General features: G+C 38.9%; 1 protein-coding gene across 2 annotated transcripts in view; it reads left to right on the forward strand.

Moving 5' to 3' along the window:
* The first annotated feature begins 18 nt into the window (after positions 1 to 18).
* Positions 19 to 24167, forward strand: part of galt (galactose-1-phosphate uridylyltransferase) — a 33261-nt gene continuing 9112 nt past the window's right edge. Inside the window, exons 1-9 of one of the 2 annotated variants that reach the window (XM_035991455.1) lie at positions 19 to 108; positions 1403 to 1513; positions 2996 to 3165; positions 3710 to 3785; positions 5088 to 5136; positions 7699 to 7828; positions 9426 to 9482; positions 16580 to 16702; positions 22610 to 22742. In XM_035991455.1, coding sequence (XP_035847348.1) covers positions 1477 to 1513; positions 2996 to 3165; positions 3710 to 3785; positions 5088 to 5136; positions 7699 to 7828; positions 9426 to 9482; positions 16580 to 16702; positions 22610 to 22742 — 775 coding nt within the window. In that variant the 5' untranslated portion in view covers positions 19 to 108; positions 1403 to 1476. Of the gene's footprint in view, positions 109 to 1388; positions 1514 to 2995; positions 3166 to 3709; positions 3786 to 5087; positions 5137 to 7698; positions 7829 to 9425; positions 9483 to 16579; positions 16703 to 22609; positions 22743 to 24167 lie in introns of those variants that run through there. The other variant, XM_031292625.1, reaches the window with a different exon arrangement.

The raw sequence follows: 24167 nt of genomic DNA on the forward strand, positions 1-24167 counted from the left end.
GTCATCACACGTTGATTTGTCCCAAAGAGCACGTTTCTTTGCATGTCAAAAAAACAGGAAGTAGGCAGAGGAGTTTTATGGACTGGTAGCTATAGCTGTCAACTAAAAGTTCAGTTCTTAATGTTTGCTGGGAATATCAAACAAAATCAAAAGGGTTTGGGTGGAACATCAACAGTATAGTAGAACAATATGGAATTAAAGATCTGACATTTAGTCCTTCACTGGTTCTAAGTGCTATTCCCCCATGGATTCTTCCATCACCAGAGATTAATAGTGAACTTTTGGAAGGAAAGAGAGAGTATCCAAATGATCAAAGTTTTGCAGCATATTGCCAGGGATATATAAAATCGTCATTCTATGGGTATGTTAAAATTTATACAGATGGATCGAAAGATCCCCAAAATGGGCATTGTGGGATTGGGATATTTATTCCGGAATTTAATAAAAGAGATGGCTATAGGTTAAATAATTTTCTATCTGTATACTCTATTGAGATGACTGGGATAATAACAGCTCTTAGGTGGACTGAAGAAGTTAAACCATTGAGAGCTGTAATCTGTACAGATTCAGTGGCAGCTATTCATAGCCTAGATACAGGTCACTCATCAAGGGAAGATTTGATTATTGAAATTAAACATTTATTATTGCAGTTCAGGAACCTTGGAATTACTATTCAGTTTTGTTGGGTTCCAGCTCACATAGGTCTTTCAGGAAATGAAGAGGCTGATAAAATTGCGAAAAAGATGCTGAAAAACAAATGTATAGGAATTAATGTTCCACTGGGGAAGGGTGAAGCCAAATCGATAATTAAGTCTGAAAGTATGCAAAGATGGCAAACTGAATGGGAGGCAGAGTGTAATGCTAGACACTACCATAAATTACAGAAGACTGTGACTGGGAAAAGGGTTACTTTGCTGAGTTTACACAGAAGGGAAGAAGTGGTCTATACCAGACTTAGATTACGTCACACAGGACTGAATGCTACCTTACACATAGTAGGAAATGGTAATGGTTTATGCATAGAATGCCAAGACAAAGAAGATGTAGAACATGTACTCTTTGTATGCGAGAAATATAATGATAGTAGAATAAACTGGCAGGAAATGGAAGGAGAGAATGCAATACATGATATACTTGAAGAACAGGGTATGACAAGGGAGAGACTTGAAACATTATTTATTTTTCTTCATAATACTGGTTTAATGAAAAGAATATAAGGTTGCCTTTTTTTTATTATTATTTGTTTGTTTTGAATTAATTCAAGTCTAGACTCTATGAAGTTCATGGTATTACACATTCCTGTACAGTTGGTGGCGGTATAATACAAAAGTAGTAATCTGCCAAAAAACAAAGAAGAAGAAGAAGAAGAAGAAGAAGAAGAAGAAGAAGCCGTCAACTAAAGTTCAGGAGGAGTTAGCTAATGGTTAAAGGATTTAGCACCGGAGAGGTGACAGTTCTGAAACAGCACCAACCGACATGAGTGGCAAAAAAGAAGTCAGTTTTGATCCAAAAGGTAGGGAGCTTTGTGAACCCACGAGAGGTAAATGCCAGTTCCATTCATCCAGGATATCGGTAGCTGCAGCAGCTGTTGTTTACTTTACGCATAGAGATAAAACAAGACTTTACGTCCGTGCAGAGGTGTTATTCCAAGCTCCATTTAAAATCTGCTAGTTTTACCTTCCCTTGCTAAACGCCAAATCCTCACAAACAGACTTTTTTTTTTTACAAGTACATAGGACACACTATTCAATTTGCATAGCTTCATTACACTACAGACCACTTTTATCGATATTGTCAGCGTTTCTCGTTCTTTTTAACACATCACGGCTTCAATCAAACAATGTGAACCAATTATTACAACAGATTTATCTAACCAAAGTGAAAAGTATAAAAGCCGAATTTACTGGTAGGTCAAAGTTAATCATAACACGTCTAAGATATATTCTACCTAGAAACACTTTCCCCGATACTACACACAACCATTAAATTAACATATTTATCATTGGACTCCGGTCATATTGAATTACCACGTAGAGGAGAACGTATAGGTTTGCTGAAATCAATATATGTTGGTGTTAAGCCACTTGTTCTAGTCAGGCCTGTCTTCCTGCATCGACAGAGTGCTTATTACTTTACAGTACACACAGCCAGCTGTGTAGTCTCGTGACTTGAGTTCCTGCTGCCAGCTAACAGGCATCCCTATAAACCACAGCTATACTGTACCTTAATCATCTGTGCCTTAATGCTTTTGGATGGGTTTCATAATTTGACGTGTTGGTTATGTGTAGCCTAGTAACTTAATTAGAACATGACATTTTTTGACATTTTTCTGACTAAATTAATTATTCTTACGAAACAGGAACACACAATTGATGATACAAAAGTCATTTGTTTCAGCCATGCATCAGCAATTTCCTCTACAGATAATGGCAATAAAATGGACTTCCAGTGACTAGTTGATCAGGTTGACTTCTGTGCACATGCACATGATTAGGCTACATTCCACTGTCACTTTTTGGCTTTCGAGTAGAGGTGTTGAAATTAATCAAATAATCGATGCATCGAATCGTGGACACGGACGATGCTGCATCGATAATCGGCCGGGCCATAATTGATTATTTCTGTTTACAATTTAATGTATGCCTAACAACCTTTCTGTGTACATATTCTGTTATGTTTTGCACATTCAGGAAGTGCTATGTGCTCAGTGCTGTAGTTTTATGTATCCAATTTATTTAGTATCAGAGCACTGCAGAATGTTTTGTTTTTGAAGCTTGAAAAGCTATGAATTAAATATCGTATATGGCTTTAATAGAAAATGTATTTGACGCATCGTGATGCATCGAGATATCGAATCGAATCGCTGACATGATAATCGTAATCGAATTGGGAGATCAGTGAAGATTCACACCTCTACTTTCGAGAGAACCAGCGTTATCTGTAAATCTGTGTTTGTAATTACATTGCTTTGCATTATGTCTCCCAAACCCTTCAGAGCACCAGCATCTGCGTTATAACCCTTTGCGGGACACCTGGGTCCTGGTGTCGGCCCACCGCATGAAGAGACCCTGGGCAGGTCAGGTAGAAAAACCTCCTGAGGAACACACACCCAGATATGACCCCCGCAACCCACTCTGTCCCGGAAACACACGTGCAAATGGAGAGGTAAGAACAGGTAGATACATCTCTTCAATATAAGTATAGGCCCACAGCAAATTACAGCTTATTTGCTCATTGTTTGGGTAACAATATTTGATTCTCTACAGGTCATTGTTTGCACTGAGGGTGCATTCACACTGAGTAGTGAGTTTTGCCACAGTTCTTTTAAACTCTGGAACATTTAAACACGTCTCTCAGCCTTTCATCTGAGAAGATGGTGAAAAACAGTAAACACTAGCTCCAGGCTTCAAACAGTTCTTGAGAAACCTGTATAGACAATGCCACAGATGTTTCTCTCTCTGCAGTCAATGGGGGTACTCTGCAGTTAATCATCATCATTGTTGATGGTGTAATAAACCATTACATTAAAGGCATAATTTATCCATAACATTGCCAGTGTTTGCAGTTGAATGCAGAAGTCGTTTTCGATACCTATCTGGATACCTGCAGCTACCAAACAACATATGCCCATTATAAATGGTATTCGCTTTGGACAGCACAATAGATGTTGTGTTTTTTGATATCTCTGTGTCTGTCTGTTACTCTCCAGGTAAATTCAGACTATGACAGCACTTTTCTTTTTGAAAATGATTTCCCTGCTCTTCAGCCAGATGCTCCAGATCCTGGTGAGTGCCATTTCTGATGCTGTAAAAATTCTGTCATTGTCAATTCAAGTCATTGTTTTACATCAGCGGTGTCAAACTCAGTTTCAGTTTCACTACGAAAATAAGAATCACATCAAGGGCCAGACATGTTTAGTTTATTGACATGTTTTTATTTAATCAAAAAAGTAAAACATCTTTGACTGTATTATTGTATGTTTCATATACTCTTCTCACTTACAGCTTGGTCGACATGAAGCCACAAAAAAGTAACTTAGCCATCAAAGAAAAAACGTCGCCAAAATTTGCAAAAACGTTGAAAAAAAGTGCCAAAAGCATCAACAAAAGTGACAAAAACTTCAGAAAAAGCGACAAAAACTAGGTGGGCCAAAATATATTATGAACCTAAATTGTTATGAGGGCCGGATCTAAATCTGCCAGGGGCTGGATTTGGCCCGCGGGCCTTGAGTTTGACACGTGTTTTACATGATAGAAAATATTTAAGCAACTGGTTGCAATAACAGCGCATAGACATTTGTTCAGCTGCTTGCAATTTTTTATTTATTTATTTTTTAACATATTTTTCTTTCACGTAATGATTTTGCTGTTTAATAAATTGCAAAGTATAGACATATATAATGTTTGCTAAGGGATTTTTAATCTACATCTTAAACACAAATCAATTTTTGAGATAACTTCATGCCACAATTAACTGTTCAATCAGGGCTAATAGGTACAGGTGGATCAATAATTGTGCCTAAGATTACATTTCAACTGAATTTGTTAAACAACATCAATAATATCTGATGTGATAGGATGTCGAATTCCTACTGACCCGATTTTGTTACTTAATGACGAATCTAAATTACACCTGCTTGGGAGACAGAAGAAAGTTTGAAGAAAATGATAGCTCAACGCTGGCTCCCCCCCCCACTCGCTTTGTATAAAACAGTGGTTGGTGTATTTCCTAGACGTAGTTATGCTTGAGCTCTCTACAGCAAGGATTAACAAAGCCAAATCATCGACTATAGACCTATGGAAGCGCAGCAGCACAGATATCAGTCCTAATGACCTCAGCATCACAAGAATTAGAGGAGAGTGACTAGGCAAGGTGTGATTTTTGTTTTTTTGTTTGTTTGTTTTGTTTTCCTCGAGACCGCAGAGGGTGGGGGGTGGGAGAGGGTTTTTGTTCTTGTTCAATTTTATTTGTCTGTTCTGTATGTTAAAAAATATAAAAACAATAAAAAGTTGATCTAAAAAAAAAAAAAAAAAGAAAAAAAAAAATGAATTGTTGAAACAACTTACATTTGCTGTTGTGATCCTCAGGTTCAGATCAACATCCACTGTTTCAGTCTAAAGTAGCCAGGGGCGTCTGGTAAGAGAAAAAGCCTCGTGTCCCACATTGCAGAAATAATCATTGTCTGCCATCATACTGTGTGAAGCTTTTAGCATTTGTGTAAAGTATGTATAAATGCTATTATTATACTTTGGAATGATACCCTATGTGTTATTTAATGAAACATGCCAAAAAACTGAATATGGAATGTAACTCTAAACTAAACCTGTAACAGTATATCAAATAGCAACATCTATGTTTTATATTGTACCCAGACGTTTAACGATAAACAACAAAAAAATACAATGTTGCAGTGAGATGAACGTTAAACATATTCATAATCTTAATTAAAATGTGGTTAGAACTTAGTCAAGGATGCATCTTAATCAATGTTCCTTTTTAAAAATGATGATACATTCAAATTTATGACTAATTAAATCCGAACTGATGAGTGCAATCAAAGCAGTCATGCTGAGGCAACTTCCATTCGTTGTTGTGATCAGCATCAGCACAATCAGCTATTAGGAGAAGGTACTTAATCAACACGCTGCATGCCACTTGCTTCCAGGACATCTTGAACTATGCAAAACCCCAAATCCACACATCCATACATACAGTATATTAACATGTGTGCAATCCTCTCTGGCAACACCAGATGGGGATGTTTTCTCACCACTGAATGTTATGATGGCATGGATTTCAGTCCAGTGATATTTACCTCAGACCCTGTGTGTTGGCACACTGGGGATAAGGGCTTATTTCTGGGAATATGTTTTATTCAGTCATGAAATATGGACTTAAGAAAGTTTGAACCAGCTTTTTGATCTATCGGCATTGACTGTTGGATTTATTCCCTGTCAAAGCTAATCCTTTGTTTGTGCTCACAATTACGACATCCACAGAAAGCTATGTTGCACAATACCTTTTCTAATAAAATGTTCCTTCTCTTGACTCTTGCTCTGTCTGTGCCATAGATCAGAAAGTGAAGCTTCTTGCACATATACAAGCCATTCACATTTAATATCATATCAAAGATATGTGCTTGTCAGTCTGCAGATTACATTTTTTGTATCTTTACCCAATAGATCTCTTTCAAGGAAATATTTCTGGAAATCAGCAACTGTGTGTACTGCTCCGAACACTTAAAACACCGTCACAATTGTTGTTATTGTGATACCAAATTACAAAGTTTTTAGTTTCTACAAACTTAGTTTCAAAATTAGACAATGACATTATTCAACCCACACTGTTGAAACTAATTAAACAGGCTCACAACACCATAGAAAAAAGGCATTCTATCTTGAAGAATGCTGTTTGTACCCATAAATTAAAATCAAATAAATCCAATTCCAGTGTCACACACACACACACACACACACACACACACACACCTAGCTCCTATGATACTCATGAACAATTCATAATTACGACCATTCAGTTTTGCTCGGAGCATAAACACCAAATTCTTGTTCAATTATTGATCAAGTACTTGCTTCTTAGGCCCAAGAGCAGCCTGTATGTTGTTGCTGGTATCCCCTGGGTGCCATTGGTAAGGCTGAAATTAAGCATACACACGAGGATGTGGATTAAATACACACACACTTCTAAACTCCAGTCAAAGCGGTTAAAACATAATTAAACCCTGAAGCTATGTTTTTTTTCTTCAGTTAGTGATGCACACTTTTGGTTTTGAACAGCATTCAGCACAAAATGTTTAGATATCAAGTGTAAAGCTCTGACCATATAAACCGGATGCTCTAGCTTTGAATCTGACACCTGTTCCCGTGTTCTCAAATCAACCAGTCAATCCCAATCATGCCTGTCTCTCATCATCTTTCCAATTACTAATGTGAAAAGCATCAGATATCATTTTTCTGCCCACTACATCTCCCGTTTGTGATTCTAAAGTACTATCTCATGATAAGTACCTCTCATAACAGAAGGAAAGGCAATGACATCATTGAATTATTTATCTTTAGTTGTGGCTGGCATTTCAAATTGTAAAATGCGTTTCAAAGGAGCACAATAATGACTTTTAGCCCATAATGGGAATCTGTGTTAATACTGAAGTTTGGTCACATTTGGCTGTGATTTGTATTTCAGAGCAAAGATAAACTGCATATTGCAGACTTGCTATTTTCTAAGTGCAACCATTTTTCAATCGATCCGAACAGCACCAGCAACAACAGCATCAACAGAATATCAAAGTAAAAAAGATGTCAAAGATGTGTAGCTGTTGTTCACAAGTGGTCTCTGGGAAGTGCAGAGCAGTAGTTTCGTAGTACTCAGCACTGCGCGCCAGAGATATAGAAAATCAATTTTACAGATTATCACTTTTACTTTTTTTAACCAGGCCTGACCAAAATAGAGTAGATCAAGCACTCTTTTCTTAATGTATTTCATAGAAGACCCAGGTAAGACAGCAGCAGCACATGTATCACTTATTAAACAACAAATAGAACAACAACAACAACAACAACACACATCATAATAAATAATAAACACACAAAGAAGAAATAGCCAGACAGGCAGTTATTACCTCCCCACTATCTAACATCCATCCTGCTGTCCTCTCTGTCTCTTTCTTCATCTCTTTTTCAGTAAGGTCATGTGTTTCCATCCCTGGTCTGATGTTACCCTTTCTCTCATGAAAAAACAAGAGGTTGTCAAGGTGATTGACAAGTGGGCAGAGCTTATTGAAGAACTAGGCACCACTTACCTCTGGGTTCAGGTATGGGATGCACACACATACACACGCATACACACGCCTATTAACATTTACACAATATTAGTCTCGCATCGCCAGACCCTCCTCCACAGCACTGTGGAGGAGGGTCTGTAAACCAATCACAATCGTCTTGGGTGGCGCTAAGCCCTGGTGCTGCTAATAATGTCTCTGAGCAAACTTTAAATTGCTGTAAATTGAGAGAGAGAGAGAGAGAGAGAGAGAGAGAGAGAGAGAGAGAGAGAGAAATGTAATTCTTCCTATATCAAATGCTGAGAATATGACAGGAAATAAAAATGCTGTGTTTTTGTTGATAGATTAGAGGTCATCAGAAGCTGATATTTACTGGTTATGATAAATTATTAGGTATACAGATGGATTCATAGTCTAACTGAATCCGGAAAAGTCACAGCTTTTTTTTTTTTTTTTTTTTTGTTCAGTGTGTTGAATGGCACCAAATACTACAGCATGACTCCCATAAGCCGTTACTATGGAAAAGACATAATAATCATGAACAAATCACTGCACTATAGTTGCTAAAGTCATCCAAAATCCAAAAGCTGAATTGATTAATTTTACTCTAAATATCCATCTGGTTCCTCCATAGCTCAGCTTCTAACTTCCGTAGCACAGAAGTGATTGGTGATTTCAACTACAATGCTCTTTAGGACTTCTCTCCAATGTTTTTTTGTTTACACAGTCTTAATTACCTCCACCAGGGAGATTATATTATCAGTTTGTTTGTTTGTTAGCAGGATTTGTGGAAGGGTGTTGCATGGGCAGGAAGGACGAACCCATTTCATTTTGGACCGGCTCCTTATCACGGGTCTGATACACAAATTATTTTTTCAATTTCGTTGACTTTGCGAGATAAGGCATTTTGTGCTACATTCATGTGGTGTTGGAATAATCGGAATAACCTCACCTGAACAGTATATGCAAATACTGGAAACAGATATCAACGTGTTGATAAATGCAGTGAGCAATAACATACAATACATGCATCCATTGGTCTTAGTGGAGGTCCTAGTGCCATTCTAGTTTTTATTTAATTGAAACCTTTTTGTAGGATAATTAGACTGGACGTTTTTGTGTCCATTTCAATATTCTCTAATGTCATATATAGGGTGATCAATTAATGCAATTTTTTCACCCTGAAACCTGACCTCCCAATATATTTAATTTCTCTATTCTGCACAAAAATACAACTAGTGCATTGTAAAGTATTGACATTCTCAGATTATATTTACAGACCAACCCAAAATGGAAAGAAAAGTTCATAGCTGCAGGTGAATTGAAACAGTATTAACTACCAAATATCAGCACCAAGGACAGCACCATTCTCCCAGTCTCTCCTGTTTTAGTCGTCTGCATCAGCAAGGATTTGCTTTGTTCAAGAGTCTGGAGAGAGAATTGTCCACTTTGACTAATGGAGGAAACCAGAATTCCGTTTATCCCAGTGCTGACATCCAAAATAGGGCTCTTCTCTTCTTCTATATTTTTGATGCATTTTGCCTTAGTTTTGTCGCACTTCAGTACGTACGAGCAAAAAGGTTAAACTAAACTCTGGACTTAACTGTTCCTCTTGTTTTCTGTTTTTTAGATCTTTGAGAATAAAGGAGCTATGATGGGCTGTTCAAATCCACATCCTCACTGTCAGGTAGGAAATGCACACATGCATATACACACAAGGTATTCGTTCATTTGACTTGCACATATGCAAAAATGTGAAAACATTGATTCAGCTACTTGAATAGATAAAATGTCCTCGAAGTGAGAATATGAAGTTCAGGAATACATACATACTGTACATTAAAACACATACACCCGCCACATCTTTCTGTACGACTACTTTTAAGGTGCAGCATTAACAAGAAATAAATGCTTTCATCACATTGGCACAATGTGATGTGTGTCATTGGTTCAATTTGCACCCCGCTGGCTTTTCAGATTCAATTTGACAATGAAGTTGAATGTGTTAAAAAGTGAGTCCCACTTAAAAGTTTTAAACCAGACAAGTCTTAACAAAGAAGCTGTTAATTGACTCTTCATTCAGAAATCACCAATGACTGTGTGCTATTGTCACATTTTGTGTAAGTGTGTGTCTGTAATTTCTTCCTTTTCTGATTTCTTTTCTACATTACTGTTTTTGTCTTTTCATGGTTGCCTATTCCGTAAGGTGAATCAGGCAAAACTAACAGAAAGAGAGAGAGAGCGAAAGAGCACAATCAGGAGGGAGAATGACAGAGTGACAGAAACAGAAGAGTGGTTAGTGTAGACAGAGTGTTGAATTTCAAACAGCAATGTTCTTGTCAATGTGGTCAAAATAATATGCCAGCCTGATTGATTTTCAGCCTGAGAGTAATATCCAAGTTGCTGGGAGTCCGTGTATTTGGCAGTAGTGCTGAGAAAGTCTGTTTCATGGCTTCATTCACTCTCACTTCACTTTCACAATATGGAACTTGTCTTCACCCTGCCTAATGTGAGATGGCTTGCTGATTGGTCGGGGGAAGCTGCTCTTTGTGGAACCATTATGCCAAGTTCAAATGCATTGGTGGAAATAATAAACTATGATGAGAATATTACACACATTTTAAATGTAGATAAAGACAGAGAAATATGGTAAATATCGGAAAATCAGCTGTCGTGTAGGTGTGGTGAGAATTACATTCACACAGACAAATTCTGAGGATACTTTTCATTTAGTATTTATTTCCAAAACATTTAAAAAATAGGTTAACAATTTTGGAAAAGTAAGACAGAATTTAAAGAAAAGAAAAGAAAACTGCCTACCAACACCTCTAAAGCTCACTAATTAACAGGTTATACCCCAATCCCCAAAATGTTGCACTACTGCTTTAAGAAATCTGTTAATTATTCACTGCTGTCCACAAATACAGCATCAATGTTGCCACCTTGCCTTTTATAGTGTGTGTGTGTGTGTGTGTGTGTAAAGTGTGTAAAGGAGACAAAGCTATTTTAAACAGAGAAAAGCAAGTTAACAGTCCTGATTGTATTAATGCGTTCCTGGTCTCTGGTTGATCAATGACATTTCAAATCCTTCGGCTTTTGGAGTAAAATAATGATTTGACTCCGTACAGAAACAAAGGCCTACTGTACTTAAATCTGTGCTGTGATGTTTTTTGAGGCTGTTATACACAAGTAACAGCAGAGGGCAGTATGTGACCTCAAAATAACATGTTTTAACACACAGTATCATTAGGTACTTTAGAAAGTTGCTTTAATTAAAAAAAAAAAAGTAATACATTTGCTGCAAAGATAGAAGCTTTCTGATTAATATGGTTTAAATCCCCTTTAATATATGTGTTCAGATGCCATCAAAGTCTTGTTTGTTCTTGTTGACTATTACAGTAGATTATGTTTGAAATTTTTTTTTTTTTGTTTTTTATGTGGTCCACTATTAAAGAATTTAAGAAACAAACTCAAACTTGGATTGTTGGCTTTGACGCGGCTTTTTAAAAAGTTTTAGAAATGCTGTTTCTTCCTGCAGTCCAGATTTCCCTTTGAAAGTCCAAGAAAAGAGTAGAGTGTACAATACAGCCAGACAACCCCTCCAGGCCAGAACGCAAGAAGCAAACTGTAGATCTAAAACGTATTAATAATGAACAGAAAATGTTAATCATGTTCTGCAGGCAGCGATGCTTCTGACTACTTTGGTCTCACCGGGACAGAGCTGTATGTATTTTCATGTAAGTGGAGGAATGAAAAACGTATGCCCTTGGAATAGTAACATTATTTTTCACATATATAAAGTATTCCTTCTGTGAAGTGCTCAGGTTGTGTTTGAAAACATTTAACTCTCAGGAGCAGACAGTTATTGAGTTCATATTTACTCCCTAAGAATGTATTTCACTCTTGAAGAGCAACACTTGGAAGCCAAAGTTAAAAGAGCCAATGGTGTCATAATAGCTCTTAAGAGTTATACCTATTATTTTCTCTTCTGTATTTACTTCACTTTTCTCTACTGTTCGCTGAGAATCAACAGTCTGCTGCTGGATAGACAATAGATATGTGAATACAAAATCACAGTTGTACAAATAGTGCCACAGCTACAGATGCTGGAAGGCGTGCAAATATATTACTAAAAAATGACATCAGCATGTACATGGAGCGCATCAACAAGACCTTGTTGCCAGGAAAACTCAAGTTGTGGTGCTTTCAGTTTGGCATACTCCCAAGACTCTTGTGGCCGTTAACTGTGTATGAGATCTCTATCTACCAAGGTTGAAAAGTTGGAACGGTTGATAAGCACACAGCTGAAGCGGTGGCTTGGAGTTCCACGTTGTTTAAGCTCCGTCGGACTTTATGGACATGGCAAGTTGGAATTACCAATCACAGGGCTCGTGGAAGAGTTCAAATGCACCAAAGCAAGGCTCGTCATGACCCTAACTGAATCTGAGGATGCGGTCATTCGTACAGCGGCCCCCCGGGTGGTAGCAGGAAGGAAGTGGACTCCATCAGAAGCTGTTCAGAGTGCAAAGTCTGCGCTTCACTTCAGATATGTGATTGGACAAGTACAGCATGGGAGGGCAGGGTTCGGGCTCATCCCAAAAACTTGTCTGTGGCACAAAGCAACATCAGTGCAGAAGAGACGGCTAGTGGTAGAAGAAGTCAAGAGACCAGAGGAGGGAGAGCGACATGCCAAAGCCGTCTCAATGGCCAAGCAGGGGAGATGGACCAACTGGGAGGGCCTGGAGAAGAAAAAGCTCAGCTGGCGTGACATCTGGCAATGGAGGGAGCGCGGCTGAGTTTTGTCATCAGAGCCACATACGACCTGCTACCCTCCCCCCAAAATCTGAAAGTGTGGTATGGAGAAGATCCCGCCTGCCCCCTGTGTCAAGTACCTGCATCCCTAAGGCACATTCTACATAGCTACAACACTCCGGCCAGATATGGTCCTGTGGTCTCCAACAACTAAGCTGGCATATGTTGTGGAATTAACAGTACCATGGGAAGATGGGGTTGAAGAGGCTTATGAGAGGAAAAAGAACAAATACTCAGACCTGGCGGTTGAAGCATCCCAGGGCGGCTGGAAGACTAGCATCTTCCCAGTAGAGGTGGGATGCAGAGGATTTGTTGCCACATCTACCACCAGTATGTTGAAAAAAATAGGGGTGAAGGGTCGCTCCCTCCAACAGGCCATCAAGTCCATGTCAAGTGCTGCCGAGAAAAGCAGTAACTGGCTCTGGATCAAGCGGAAGGACCCCAACTGGGCAGCAAGGTAGAGACAGATGGTATGCGGTCAGGCTTAGGCCCGACTCAGGGAAAAGGACGCCCCTGCCATGCAGAGTCCATCAGGGATATGGAGGGTATGGCATGGAGGGGGGTGTACCTGGGACGCTAGGTACACTGTTGAGCCCTCTGGAGACGTTGTGGGCTTCAATCAGCGAAACGTCGATGAAGCAGGGTGCCCACCTGATGACCCCAATGACATACCTCACCCTCCTTTTCACCACTCCACACCGACTGCTACTGTCAAGAGCTTCCTACTAAAGGGATTGAAACATCTAGTTCTATTAGCTTTACTGATCTTCTGGAAGAAAACCCAGTGACTGTTGTGAAAGTGCAGCTGACGACAAGGGAAAGCTGTCAGGAGGAAATAGACCCCAACGGGGGCTGTTATGGGCTAGCTACCCATAGCAGCAGGCTCCGTCACCCTATTAGGGCAAAAGAGCCACCTTATCTGGTTATGAAAAGTTCAAAAAGAAGAATACCCCTGGAGTCTGCGAGAGCAGGGGCGCAAGAAGACTCACAGACTGACCTCCCGGTAATGACCCTTGGAATGGACATGACAACAAATGAAGGAAGTAGTAAGACTCTTGAGAAACCAGCAGCTGGACATGTTCTTCAGACTTGCGTGTGTGGATGGGCGAAAGTAACCTCAACCCATGGTCTTAAGGTACATCAGGGACAGAAGAAATGCCTGAAAACCACCAACCCAGGGCCCCGCATTGACCGGATTCTGTCAAGAAGAAGGTTAAGTCAGTCGGATGAAACTCAGCAGCAGGAAGAAACCCACAGTCCTCAGAGAATCAGCACCCCAGGGAACGAGGAGGAAGCTTCAGGCAGAACCATCAGTCCAAGACAACAACCAGCCCACCGCAAAAAAGAAAACATGCAAGGACGTAAGCTGTTAGTGAAATGGCCAAAGTCTAACAGCAAGGAGTGGGAAATCATCAACACAGATTTAAGCCTTATCCTAAGTAACATCAAAGGATCAGCCGAGAAGAAGCTGGAGAAGATGGGCGACCTTATCTATAGCTATGGAGAGGAGAAATGTGGAGTGAAGGAGCAAGTCAGAAAGAAAGACATGCTTCCCGCCCCCAAGTCCCGTCGGCTGCAAGAAATCCAACAACTTGTGAAAGAGAGGCGACGGCTAAGAAAGTTGTGGAGAAAGGCAACGGCAGAAGAAAGGGAAGGAATTGACCTCCTTCAAGAGGACCTAAAGCACAGGCTGTTTACACATATAGTTCACACATTAACCATGCCTTCTATTTCTGTATTTTGAGGATTATGATCGTAAACATGATGCAGCCTTTATCCACTATTCATTACCATTAACATCACATTAAGCTGGTTTCTGCTCCCACTGCAGTAATTGTGTACAGAATCATACCAAGGGCAAAAATGCCAACAGATTTTATAATAAATGATTTTCTTAATTGCATTTTCTATATTGTAATTTAAGTATTATTTATGAATCTAAACCCAGGATGATACAGCTATTTGACATGTGCCCTAAAGGCAAGGCCAGCAGGACACTCATAAATTGCCAGTGATGAAAAAAATGATGGAGCTCTTTGATCATCAAGAGGACCCTTTTTACATTTTCCCTCATGACGTTAATGCAGCTTTCCCCCCCTGTTGTAAAGGAGAAAAAAACACTTTGTAGGATTCACTGACAGTGTGGTTCCTGCATTGCATTCTGGGTGAAAAAGTAGAGGAGTATTTAATCAGGAAACAATTTGCCATGCAGCCTGAAGCAGTGCTCTTTAAAGCAGCAGAGAATGCCTCTGATTATTACTCTGTTCATGCGATGGAATATTATAATTGGAAAACCACACTCCTGGTGACACAAATATGTTACTTTCAGTAAAACTCTACTTTAATAGGCCTTAAAGCTCTCAAAAAAACCTGAAAGCAGTTTATATTAATGCATAGCCTGCAAAGTACACACACATAATGAAAAGAAACCAAACTAGAAGCCAAACGAAAGACCACTGTCCATTATAAATACACACAAACTGCTTTGCTCCTCAGTGCAGCAATAACTAATCAATATTCTGGTGAAGGTCTCACGCATCAGAGCATGAATATGTTATGCAAACTATTACAATTTAGTCATGCATACCTGCATAAATGTGTGTACATTAGTTTGGATGCTAATTATAACAAACCCTTATGTAATTACCTCCTATTCAAAACCCCAGCACCTGTAATCTCAGGTATTCATTTATTATGCAGCGATGAGTCAGTAGTTACATGTTAGAGTCATTTCGCTCGCCTTCCTTGCTTTTACAGCCATTAAAATGCCATAAAGTGCAAACAAATAAACCGAATGTATGTCTTGATGTTCACTGTTATCCATGAGCCTTCTGGAATGCTGTAGAAGTACATTGTAAAGCATATTTTGCAGCCTAAAGGCAATTTCTCCAAAGCATGATTGAAAATGAACTGTAGTGCTATAACACCGAAGAATGTTCTCCACAAATGAAGTGACAGACAGCGTCTCATCTGTTTTACAGCATGAAACTATTCTCGATTGTTTCCTTTTTTAAATCACAGTTAATACCATACCATAGCATCTCATTTCTATCACTATATAGTGAATACTATCTGCCACAGAATGCCAGTTGGTGGCTGAAAAGTGTTTGTCTCAGTTTGATATCAAAACAGCTACTTCAAACTTGTAAATCTTTTTTTTTTTTTTTTTTTTTAGAGATATAATTTACCACAATCAGAGCAACGTTTGCCCAAAGACAGTAACAGACTCACTGACCAAATTAGCTTCCTGCCATTTAGAGTATGTTAACAGTTGTGTTGGTAGAGTCAAATGTTTCATACCAATGGCTGCAGCTGTCATTCAATTTGACTTTAACATTAAGCATGGAAGTATTTATAGTATTTGTAGTGTAACATATCTTGACATTAGCTTGTTTCCAACTGAGCCCAACCTACTATCTTAGACCAGTGACACAAGCACGGACAAAACAAAAATATCAACCAAAAAAAACATCTTGTGTGAAATAATACAGCACCCTAATGATCTCATTAAGAAGCTGATTGAGAAAAAAGGTTTTCCTGTGCCTGTGCATGGAACCTTGCTGTTCACTGTGATGAAGTACCTATCTCAATTACGTTTTAGTGTCTGCAAGTTGATTTTTACACTGTATTGAAATAAATGAAAGGCAGTGGCTGCAGGGGGGAACCCATTTATCAATCTAAAAAGCATGAATGGAAAAATGAAAGTGAGATTTAAAACAGAAATTTCTGCACCTGTGAACCATTCACTGAGTGAATAGTATTGATGCATAGCCCTATTAAATCACAGATTGAATGAGGTCATTTGGAATCAGGGGTAGAAGGATTGGGCAGATTGCTTGTTACCACTTTAATTTTTTAAACAGAAAAAGGTAGTATACACACATGCATGTCTGTGACAACTCTAAGGTTTTTCTATATTTCTGTTATGTCTCATCATCCTCCATCTTCGTCCTGCTTCCTGTAACACTGTAGGTGTGGGCCAGCAACTTCCTGCCTAATGAGCCGGCTCTGTCAGACCGCTGTCAGAGAGCCTACTATCAGAAACATGGAGAACCGCTGCTGCTGCAATACGCCAAACAAGAGGCTGAGAAAAAGGTACAGCTGTACACAAAAAAAAATTAAAGCTAAATTTTACTGTCGGAAACTTGTAATTTACCGTCTTTCTGGTCTCATCTAGTTCCACTTGAGCTTAGATGTGCTGCAAATCTGGCATCCCAGGTTATAGAGGCCAGACACAGTGAATCAACCAATAATACATTGCTTAAAAGGCATGTTTGATTAAATGAAGTGCTTATTGTGAATTTCCCAATTGATTACCTCACTAAAATTTGGATTTGATGACCATGAGCAATAAGCATTGGAAATGGTGATGGGGAACACAGTCATTTTAGCTGACTGTGTGATAATGCTTTATAATTAACATCAGAGGAATGCTTTAAAAAAAGGGTCTCTAAATTTCTGCAAAACAGTACCATCATATTTTTTTTCACCATGACTACCCTCATTGCCTCTCCCTTCATCCATCTACTTCCACCTTTTCCCATCATCGTTCTCTCTCTTTCTCTTCATCTTTCTCTTTTTCCCCCAGCATACAGCCTGTCTTTCAGTCAGTGAAGCGTGTCATTGAACAGCAGATTTGCTCATTAGCATAATGCTGCGGCATCCATCTTTAACCTGCGTGGAGATTAGGAAAACAGACTGCGTGTGTTCTAACAGAGCCCTGAGTGCATTAAACAGGTTGGCAAATGTCTAATTAGTCAGCAGACATTTGGTGTTTCTCTCTACAAGAGAATTAAACTTGACAGAACAATTACTTTTTTTGCTTCACTACCTGGCGTTGTAGAAAAAGATGGCTTACTTATGCTACTTTATTATTTAATACACCTAATCTTAGGTTTTTAGCTGGGAATATAACCTTTCTTGAAACTGGGTTCACTTGTGTCTATCCAGTGATAGGCCAATCAAATGCGCTGCCAGTTTATCTTGTCCTAATGAGATTAATTTGCAGCACTTTTTTACTTGACCTTTTAGGCTTCCACCTCTAAATTGTCCTTTGAGTTCAATAAGTAATAAACAGATTGTACACTTCTGTTAAAGTCTAGCACACAAACTAGCAGAAGGTTACCTCCATTTTCTCAGTGTTTATTTAATCCAGATTATTGGTCTTTGTTCATATTGCCTACTAGGAAATATAAAGTCTCAACAGAATACATTTTAAAAAATCTTAATTTTACCACATTACTTTTCAAAGCTTTTAAAGAGACCATAGAGGAAGAAAATACAAACTTTATTTATTTATTTATTTATTTATTTTCATTTGAAATGTTTTTCTTAAAGGAATGGATAGATGTTTTTGGTAATATGGTTCTTAGCCTATTTGCCGCGATTTTGATGAGAAGATCAATACCACTCTTACGTCTGTACTATCAATGCCTAGCCAGCAACCGTTAGCTTAACTTAGCAAAAAAAACTAGAAAACGATGAAACTGTCCAAAGTTACTTATATCTTCTTTGTACAAAAACCAAAACATCACTTGCACTTCATTATACACAAGTATACTGTATATGCAACTATTGAGTTTAGCATTCACGCTAGACAATATAGCCAAGACAGAATGATTATTTTAACACCAAAAGAAAGTTTCGACAAAGTTAGACCTGCAACTCCTTTCCTGCTTTCTTTTCCTGCAACAAATCACAGCCCTTACCTTTTGTTGATTAGCCACTCTACACACAAAGCTCAAGTCACTTGGGGTCTCTGTCAAGAGGAGGGACTTTCTACTCTTTTTCTACACTCAAATTAAAGCTGATTCTTTTGAGTGACTCAAAGAAAAGTATCTCATTCCTCTCCAAGAATAGTTGGACAGGGAGAATGGGCTTGAGAATGAGCCAATGGAGTTGAGCACAAGGTAAGATGGAGGCAGGGAAGCAAGGCGATGGAACAGAGAGTAAGAGGGAACAAAAGAATGACACGAAGGAGTGGAAGGAGACGAGTAAGTACAGGAACAGAGACACAAAGTCACACAGAGAGATGTGGAGGTAAGAAGGAAAAGTCAGATAGCCACTGATTCATTCAGGGAATGAGCTGATATACCTGGTCTACTGTGTGTGTGTGTGTGTGTGTGTGTGTGTGTGTGTGTGTTTTGAGAGAGGGGAGAGAATCAAGGTTTCGAGCAGAGGAGACACTTGACTCTCCTAGACATCTGCTCATGGGGTCTGATCTTTATAAAATCAGAGTGGAAGCACAAGTGTGTGTGTGTGTGTGTGTGTGTGTGTGTGTGTGTGTGTGTGTGTGTGTGTGTGTGTGTGTGTGTGTGTGTGTGTGTGTGTGTGTGTAAGAATGCCTTAAACTACTTGTTATGTCCGCTTGTGTGTGTGTCTCTCTTTTTGCTCCTGTCTCTCTGACCCAAGGTTAGTAAATTGACCCACTGCAGTGTTTGGATGAGTTTGAATTGGGGTTTAGCTCCTTGGAGACACTAGTGACTTTGAAACAAAAACTTTCTAAGCTAATTGAATAAAACTCTTTGGGATTTGAAGTCTGTGAGGTGTCTGCTTTTGGGACATCCTTCACTTCCTCCTCTCTCTCTCTCCTCTTCAATCATCCCTCTCCATCCTATATTTTTCTATTTTTCATTCTGCTCCTTTATAATCCTGTTAAAGGCAGCAGAGGCCGTATATAAGGTTGTAAAAAAAAGAGTGTGAGGAAGGTTGACATTGAAGAGGAGGAGAAAGCTGAAATCTTGACCATTTCAAAATATCTGTTGAAGCTATAGTCAAAGTGTTAATGCACCAGGCACTAAGTAGAATCCTATACTGCAGTTCATTAAGTGAACACTTTGATGGATTTAGTTAGATTACGCTGTGTTTTCCTCCACTGTTATTAAACACCACACCATTCCCTGTAGATGCCTTAGTTATGCACTAATGCCTGGACAAGTTTGTTCAAACCTCTGGGAGATTCATGGCCCAGGATGCCCTAACACTCTCTCTTTGCTTTGGTGTCTGGTTACTGCTAAACATTTTTTTGATTTTAATTAGTGTCCATACTGTTCACATAGAACACCATATGCATATAATAATACAATTGACTGTCATATTGTTTAAATGCACAATAAGAAATATTAAAATGTAATAAAACCAGGAAACGCAAAAGAAACAATGAGTAAAAATAGAAAACATACAATTCATCCATCCACAGCCCTAGACACAATCGATATTTCTGAAACTAAAAGATTATGTAAAGAAGACGGCCACTGTTTTCATATCTAAACTATGTGCAAGTTAAACAATAAAAATAGGTTAGAAGCTAGAGACAAATTCATACTTTCTGTTGGTGGAAGACTGGAATGCCTGGAGGAAACCTAGATTACACATTCAAATTCCACACAGAACCCTTTGTTTGCCACAAGATTGAGTTGTGATCCCAGGACTTAACTTCTGTGAGATGGCAGTGGTAAATACTGAGTCACCATATTGCCCAAAATTTGTGTTTCGTAGATTATTTCTTTGTTGTTACAATGATTCTTGCAAATACATATTATACCATTGGAAAGCCTGATTATTTCCCTTTTTAAATGGTGCCACATGTGTAAGGAACATGCATTTGTGGGATGAGCAGCAGAACTGACTTTATGGTTTGCGCCCATGAAATATTTGCCAAATCGTCTCCGACAATGCCAAACAGCTTTTCTTAGCTGTTGCTATTGACTCTTGTTTTGAGCTTCTGGTACCCCCAGGTGCTGACAATCAGGTGCCTAATTCTGCAACTAGTGGCAATCCCATATCTCCACAGTCTGGGACCGAACTCTATCCTTCAAGATGACAACGGCCATCCCCACAGAGCGGGGTTTATCAGAGATTACCTCCAGAATTTGGGAGTGGAACGGATGGAATGGCCTGCCAGCAGCCCTAAATTGTGAAATTGCCAATATGTCTTGTTACTTCAGACTTCAATTACCCAATCCACTAAACAACACCAAACAAGAATCAACAAAGAAAAGCTGTTTGGCATTGTCAGAGAAGATTTGGCAATTTCTTTTTAATGGGCGCAACTCACATACTCAGCTCTGCTGCTCATCCCACAAATGCATCTTCCTTACAAATGTGGCACCATTGGTATAAGATTGATTGCCAAGAAGCATTGTACAACAAAGAAATAATCTACCAAACACAAATGTCCTTACTTTTTGTGCATAGTTTATATGCGTATATGCGGTTATACAGTTGGTTCAGACCCAGCTACCGGACAATAACCTAGCTTCTTTTAGCCTATTGCTTTGGTTTCATGGCACATTTACTGTATAGTTCAGTCTCATTGCTGTTATTTTTCCAACAGCAGGACACCAGCTCTTTTCAGCAAACTAGCTCTGATGAATCTACTGTATGCTACCTGCCCAGCACCAAACAGCAGACAGACAAAGTTAGCGACTAGCCAGTGAACATAGTGTACGATAGCAGCTAAAGAGCCAGACATTTGGCTCAGGAGTTAGTGAAGACCAAACCAGAGGTTGAAGGAAATGCATATTTGACTTGCATTCATCAGGTGGCCAAAAGCATATGAAAGCCAATGTTGCTGTCCGTCTGCTGTCTGTGTAAGCAGTCAGTTTTTTGCTAACACCTTGGCCATAACAACATGATATGGTGATTATCTCTCAGGGCTGTGTATTTTTCAGCTTGCAGTGTGGTTCTTCTGGCCCCAGGTGGCGAAAAAGAATCAATCAATACAGATTTGAGAACTACACCCTACGGTCGATCAACCCTGCCGGATATTGTTGTTTTTTCTCCGAGGCCTTGACACATCATCATTTCCCTTTCAGTTCGTGATGAGACTGAGGCAAACAGGGAGTTTTGTTTGAAAATATATGTTAACATGCAGTTACTGGAAATCCAATGCAAAGAAAAAACAACAGAGATGTCTGTGGTGTATTTGGAATTAGTATGAAGCTGACTTCCACCAGATTCCTGCTGCTGTTTAGCACACACACACACCACACTCACACACACACACACACACACACACACACACACACACACACACACACACTCACACAGTTAATCTATTTCTGATTAAATTATAATACCAAGGTCAGGTCGTGTTTGTGCCCACTCATCAGCTTGTTAAATCTCAGCCTCTGACACATTCTGCATTTAAACAGTTTATGATAATGGGGCTTCTTGCTGCAAACAGCCAATCCTGACTGACCTCTTTTGTAACAATTTTGAACTCAGTGTGTTGTAAAGTAAGAACGTGCTCAGTCAACCTTCACTGTTTTTGTTTGTCTTCTGGTCTAAACAAAAACTCTAATGGGTCTGAATAGATGCTGTAAGATGACCTAGTAAGCCAAAGCAGTCCATGTGGTTATTACTGTCTTTCTTTATTTGTATGTGTGTATTCATTATAACATGTGTGGTTATGGTCATTTCATCAACATTCAGCTTTGAAACAGTTTACAGAAAAGAGCAGGCATAAAAGAAAAGGATGCAAGAAAAAACAGAAGAAGCAAAATCATGAAATTAGAAAAAGATAAGAGAACAAGTAAAGTAGAAACAGATGGTTTTAAGACCAGCAGTCCTCTCTAATGTGGAATATTAGGTTTTTAGTTGATGCATTGACTGCTAAGATGGCTCTGAAACTAAAAAATGTCTGTTGTTGGGATTTCCCTGTCCACTCTAAAAGCTCGCCACTCGACTGGCTCCAGTTTGTTAAAGCTTGGCTTTGGTCTTACTGAACATTACTTTGTTAAAACAATATTACATTATTATTGTGTAATGAGTGAACTGCAGAGTGTATAGTTGCTTCCCGTTGTAGGTTGGACCTATAGTATTTTGCATTATCACAAATGTCTTGATTTTTAATTATGTTCTTCTGGAACAGAACCTGGCTTTTATTTCTTTTTTTGACTTTGTCAATAGAAATCACAGTTAAGCATAACACCTATAAAACACCACATGCATAATATTGCTTCCCTGCACATTCAAAAACAATTACATTTTGTCTTCTAGGAGCGTGTGGTGGTGGAGACTTCTGATTGGCTGGCAGTGGTTCCATATTGGGCAACGTGGCCCTACCAGACGCTGTTGTTGCCACGACGACATGTCCTTAGGATCAATGACCTGACAACAGAGGAGAGAGAGGGTGAGTGTGAAGATACCGACAGAGCGAGTGACTGAGAAAGCGCTAAGGCAATTAAGACTAGTTTAAGGTGACCCAGCGGCACAGTGGGGAACCTGCAGATTTGGTTCCAGGCCAAGGGTCTTTGTGTGTGTGTGTGTGTGTGTGTGTGTGTGTGTGTGTGTGTGTGTGTCATTCACAGCACATTCAAGCTTCGCAAGGGAGGAAACATCTTTTTAATTGCAGTTAATGGAGTGGTATTTACGGTGGTTTCGAATCGGCTCAATAAAACTATGGAAATGAAAAATGAATTACATCTAAACAGTGTTTAAATTATTGGATGCTACTTACGAATGGATGATGTCTAGTTTCCAGCCGGTCTCCATCCTTAACATTATGCTAATTAAAGGTGGTACATTGAAGTTTATGGCAGTTCCATGTATTTGTTTCCTGTCAACCCTCCCAATATTATATAGTTTATACGCTTCGCTGATTGTTAAACAAATTGGCTATTTGCTGCCGTTCACTTCCCTTTCTCCCTAACATTATGGTGTTTAAATGACTTTAGCAGATAATGAATTTCTTATAAGATCGAGGAGATCTGGTAAGATTACCTACCATTACCTCTCAAGGACAAACACCATTGCTTCTGTGAATCAACTTGTTTAGAAGTCTAAATCAGTCTGTTTAGCTGATTGAGCCAACGTGTTGTGAAGGTGTGAAGCCCAAGGCACATAGATAAGACGGATCGGTGGGATAAGTGTCTTCTGAGACACGCCCATTACCACTGTTTCACAATAAACACGGGAGAAGATCAACACAGGATAGCAGGCTGCAGCCATTTGAAATGAAAGGTGGATTTGTTGAGGCTGGATTCTGAAGTAGGAATGTTAATAATAATTCAGTAATCATTGAATCATCATTAAGAAATAGATCAATCAAGAGTGTATTTACTGAATATAGGCAAAGTTGGCTCAACAGTTATTGTGTATTACTATGACATAAGTTCTCTGGAGTATTTTTAGCTGTTTTTTAATATGGCAGATATGACGTAGTGAAAGGTGTCTTGTTGGATGTTTGAATGCATCTAACCATTTTACTGGATGGATATTCTTATTATATTCTAATATTGTTGAATAAAATCCAGATTTTGTTCCAAATCCGGGTTTCTGTTGGATATTGATGGGCTGTGTGTGCTGCTTGGCCTGGAAATCTGGAAAGCCTGGAAATGCAAATAATTATGTTTATTCTAGTGTAATCTAAATTTTGTTTGGCCATTTGTTGGAAAATGACAAAGCTGACTATTTAGATTTTGTTTTCGTCGCTTTATTTCATTTCATTATTTTTAATTCATGGCTGAAATAATTAACAGTGTGTTTATAAAAATAATGATACAAATACCAAATATTTTACCCAATTCACAACACCCAATTTATTTGGCTTGAGATG

Source organism: Sander lucioperca, chromosome 14 (assembly GCF_008315115.2).
Source record: "Sander lucioperca isolate FBNREF2018 chromosome 14, SLUC_FBN_1.2, whole genome shotgun sequence".
NCBI classification, from domain to species: Eukaryota; Metazoa; Chordata; class Actinopteri; order Perciformes; family Percidae; genus Sander; species Sander lucioperca.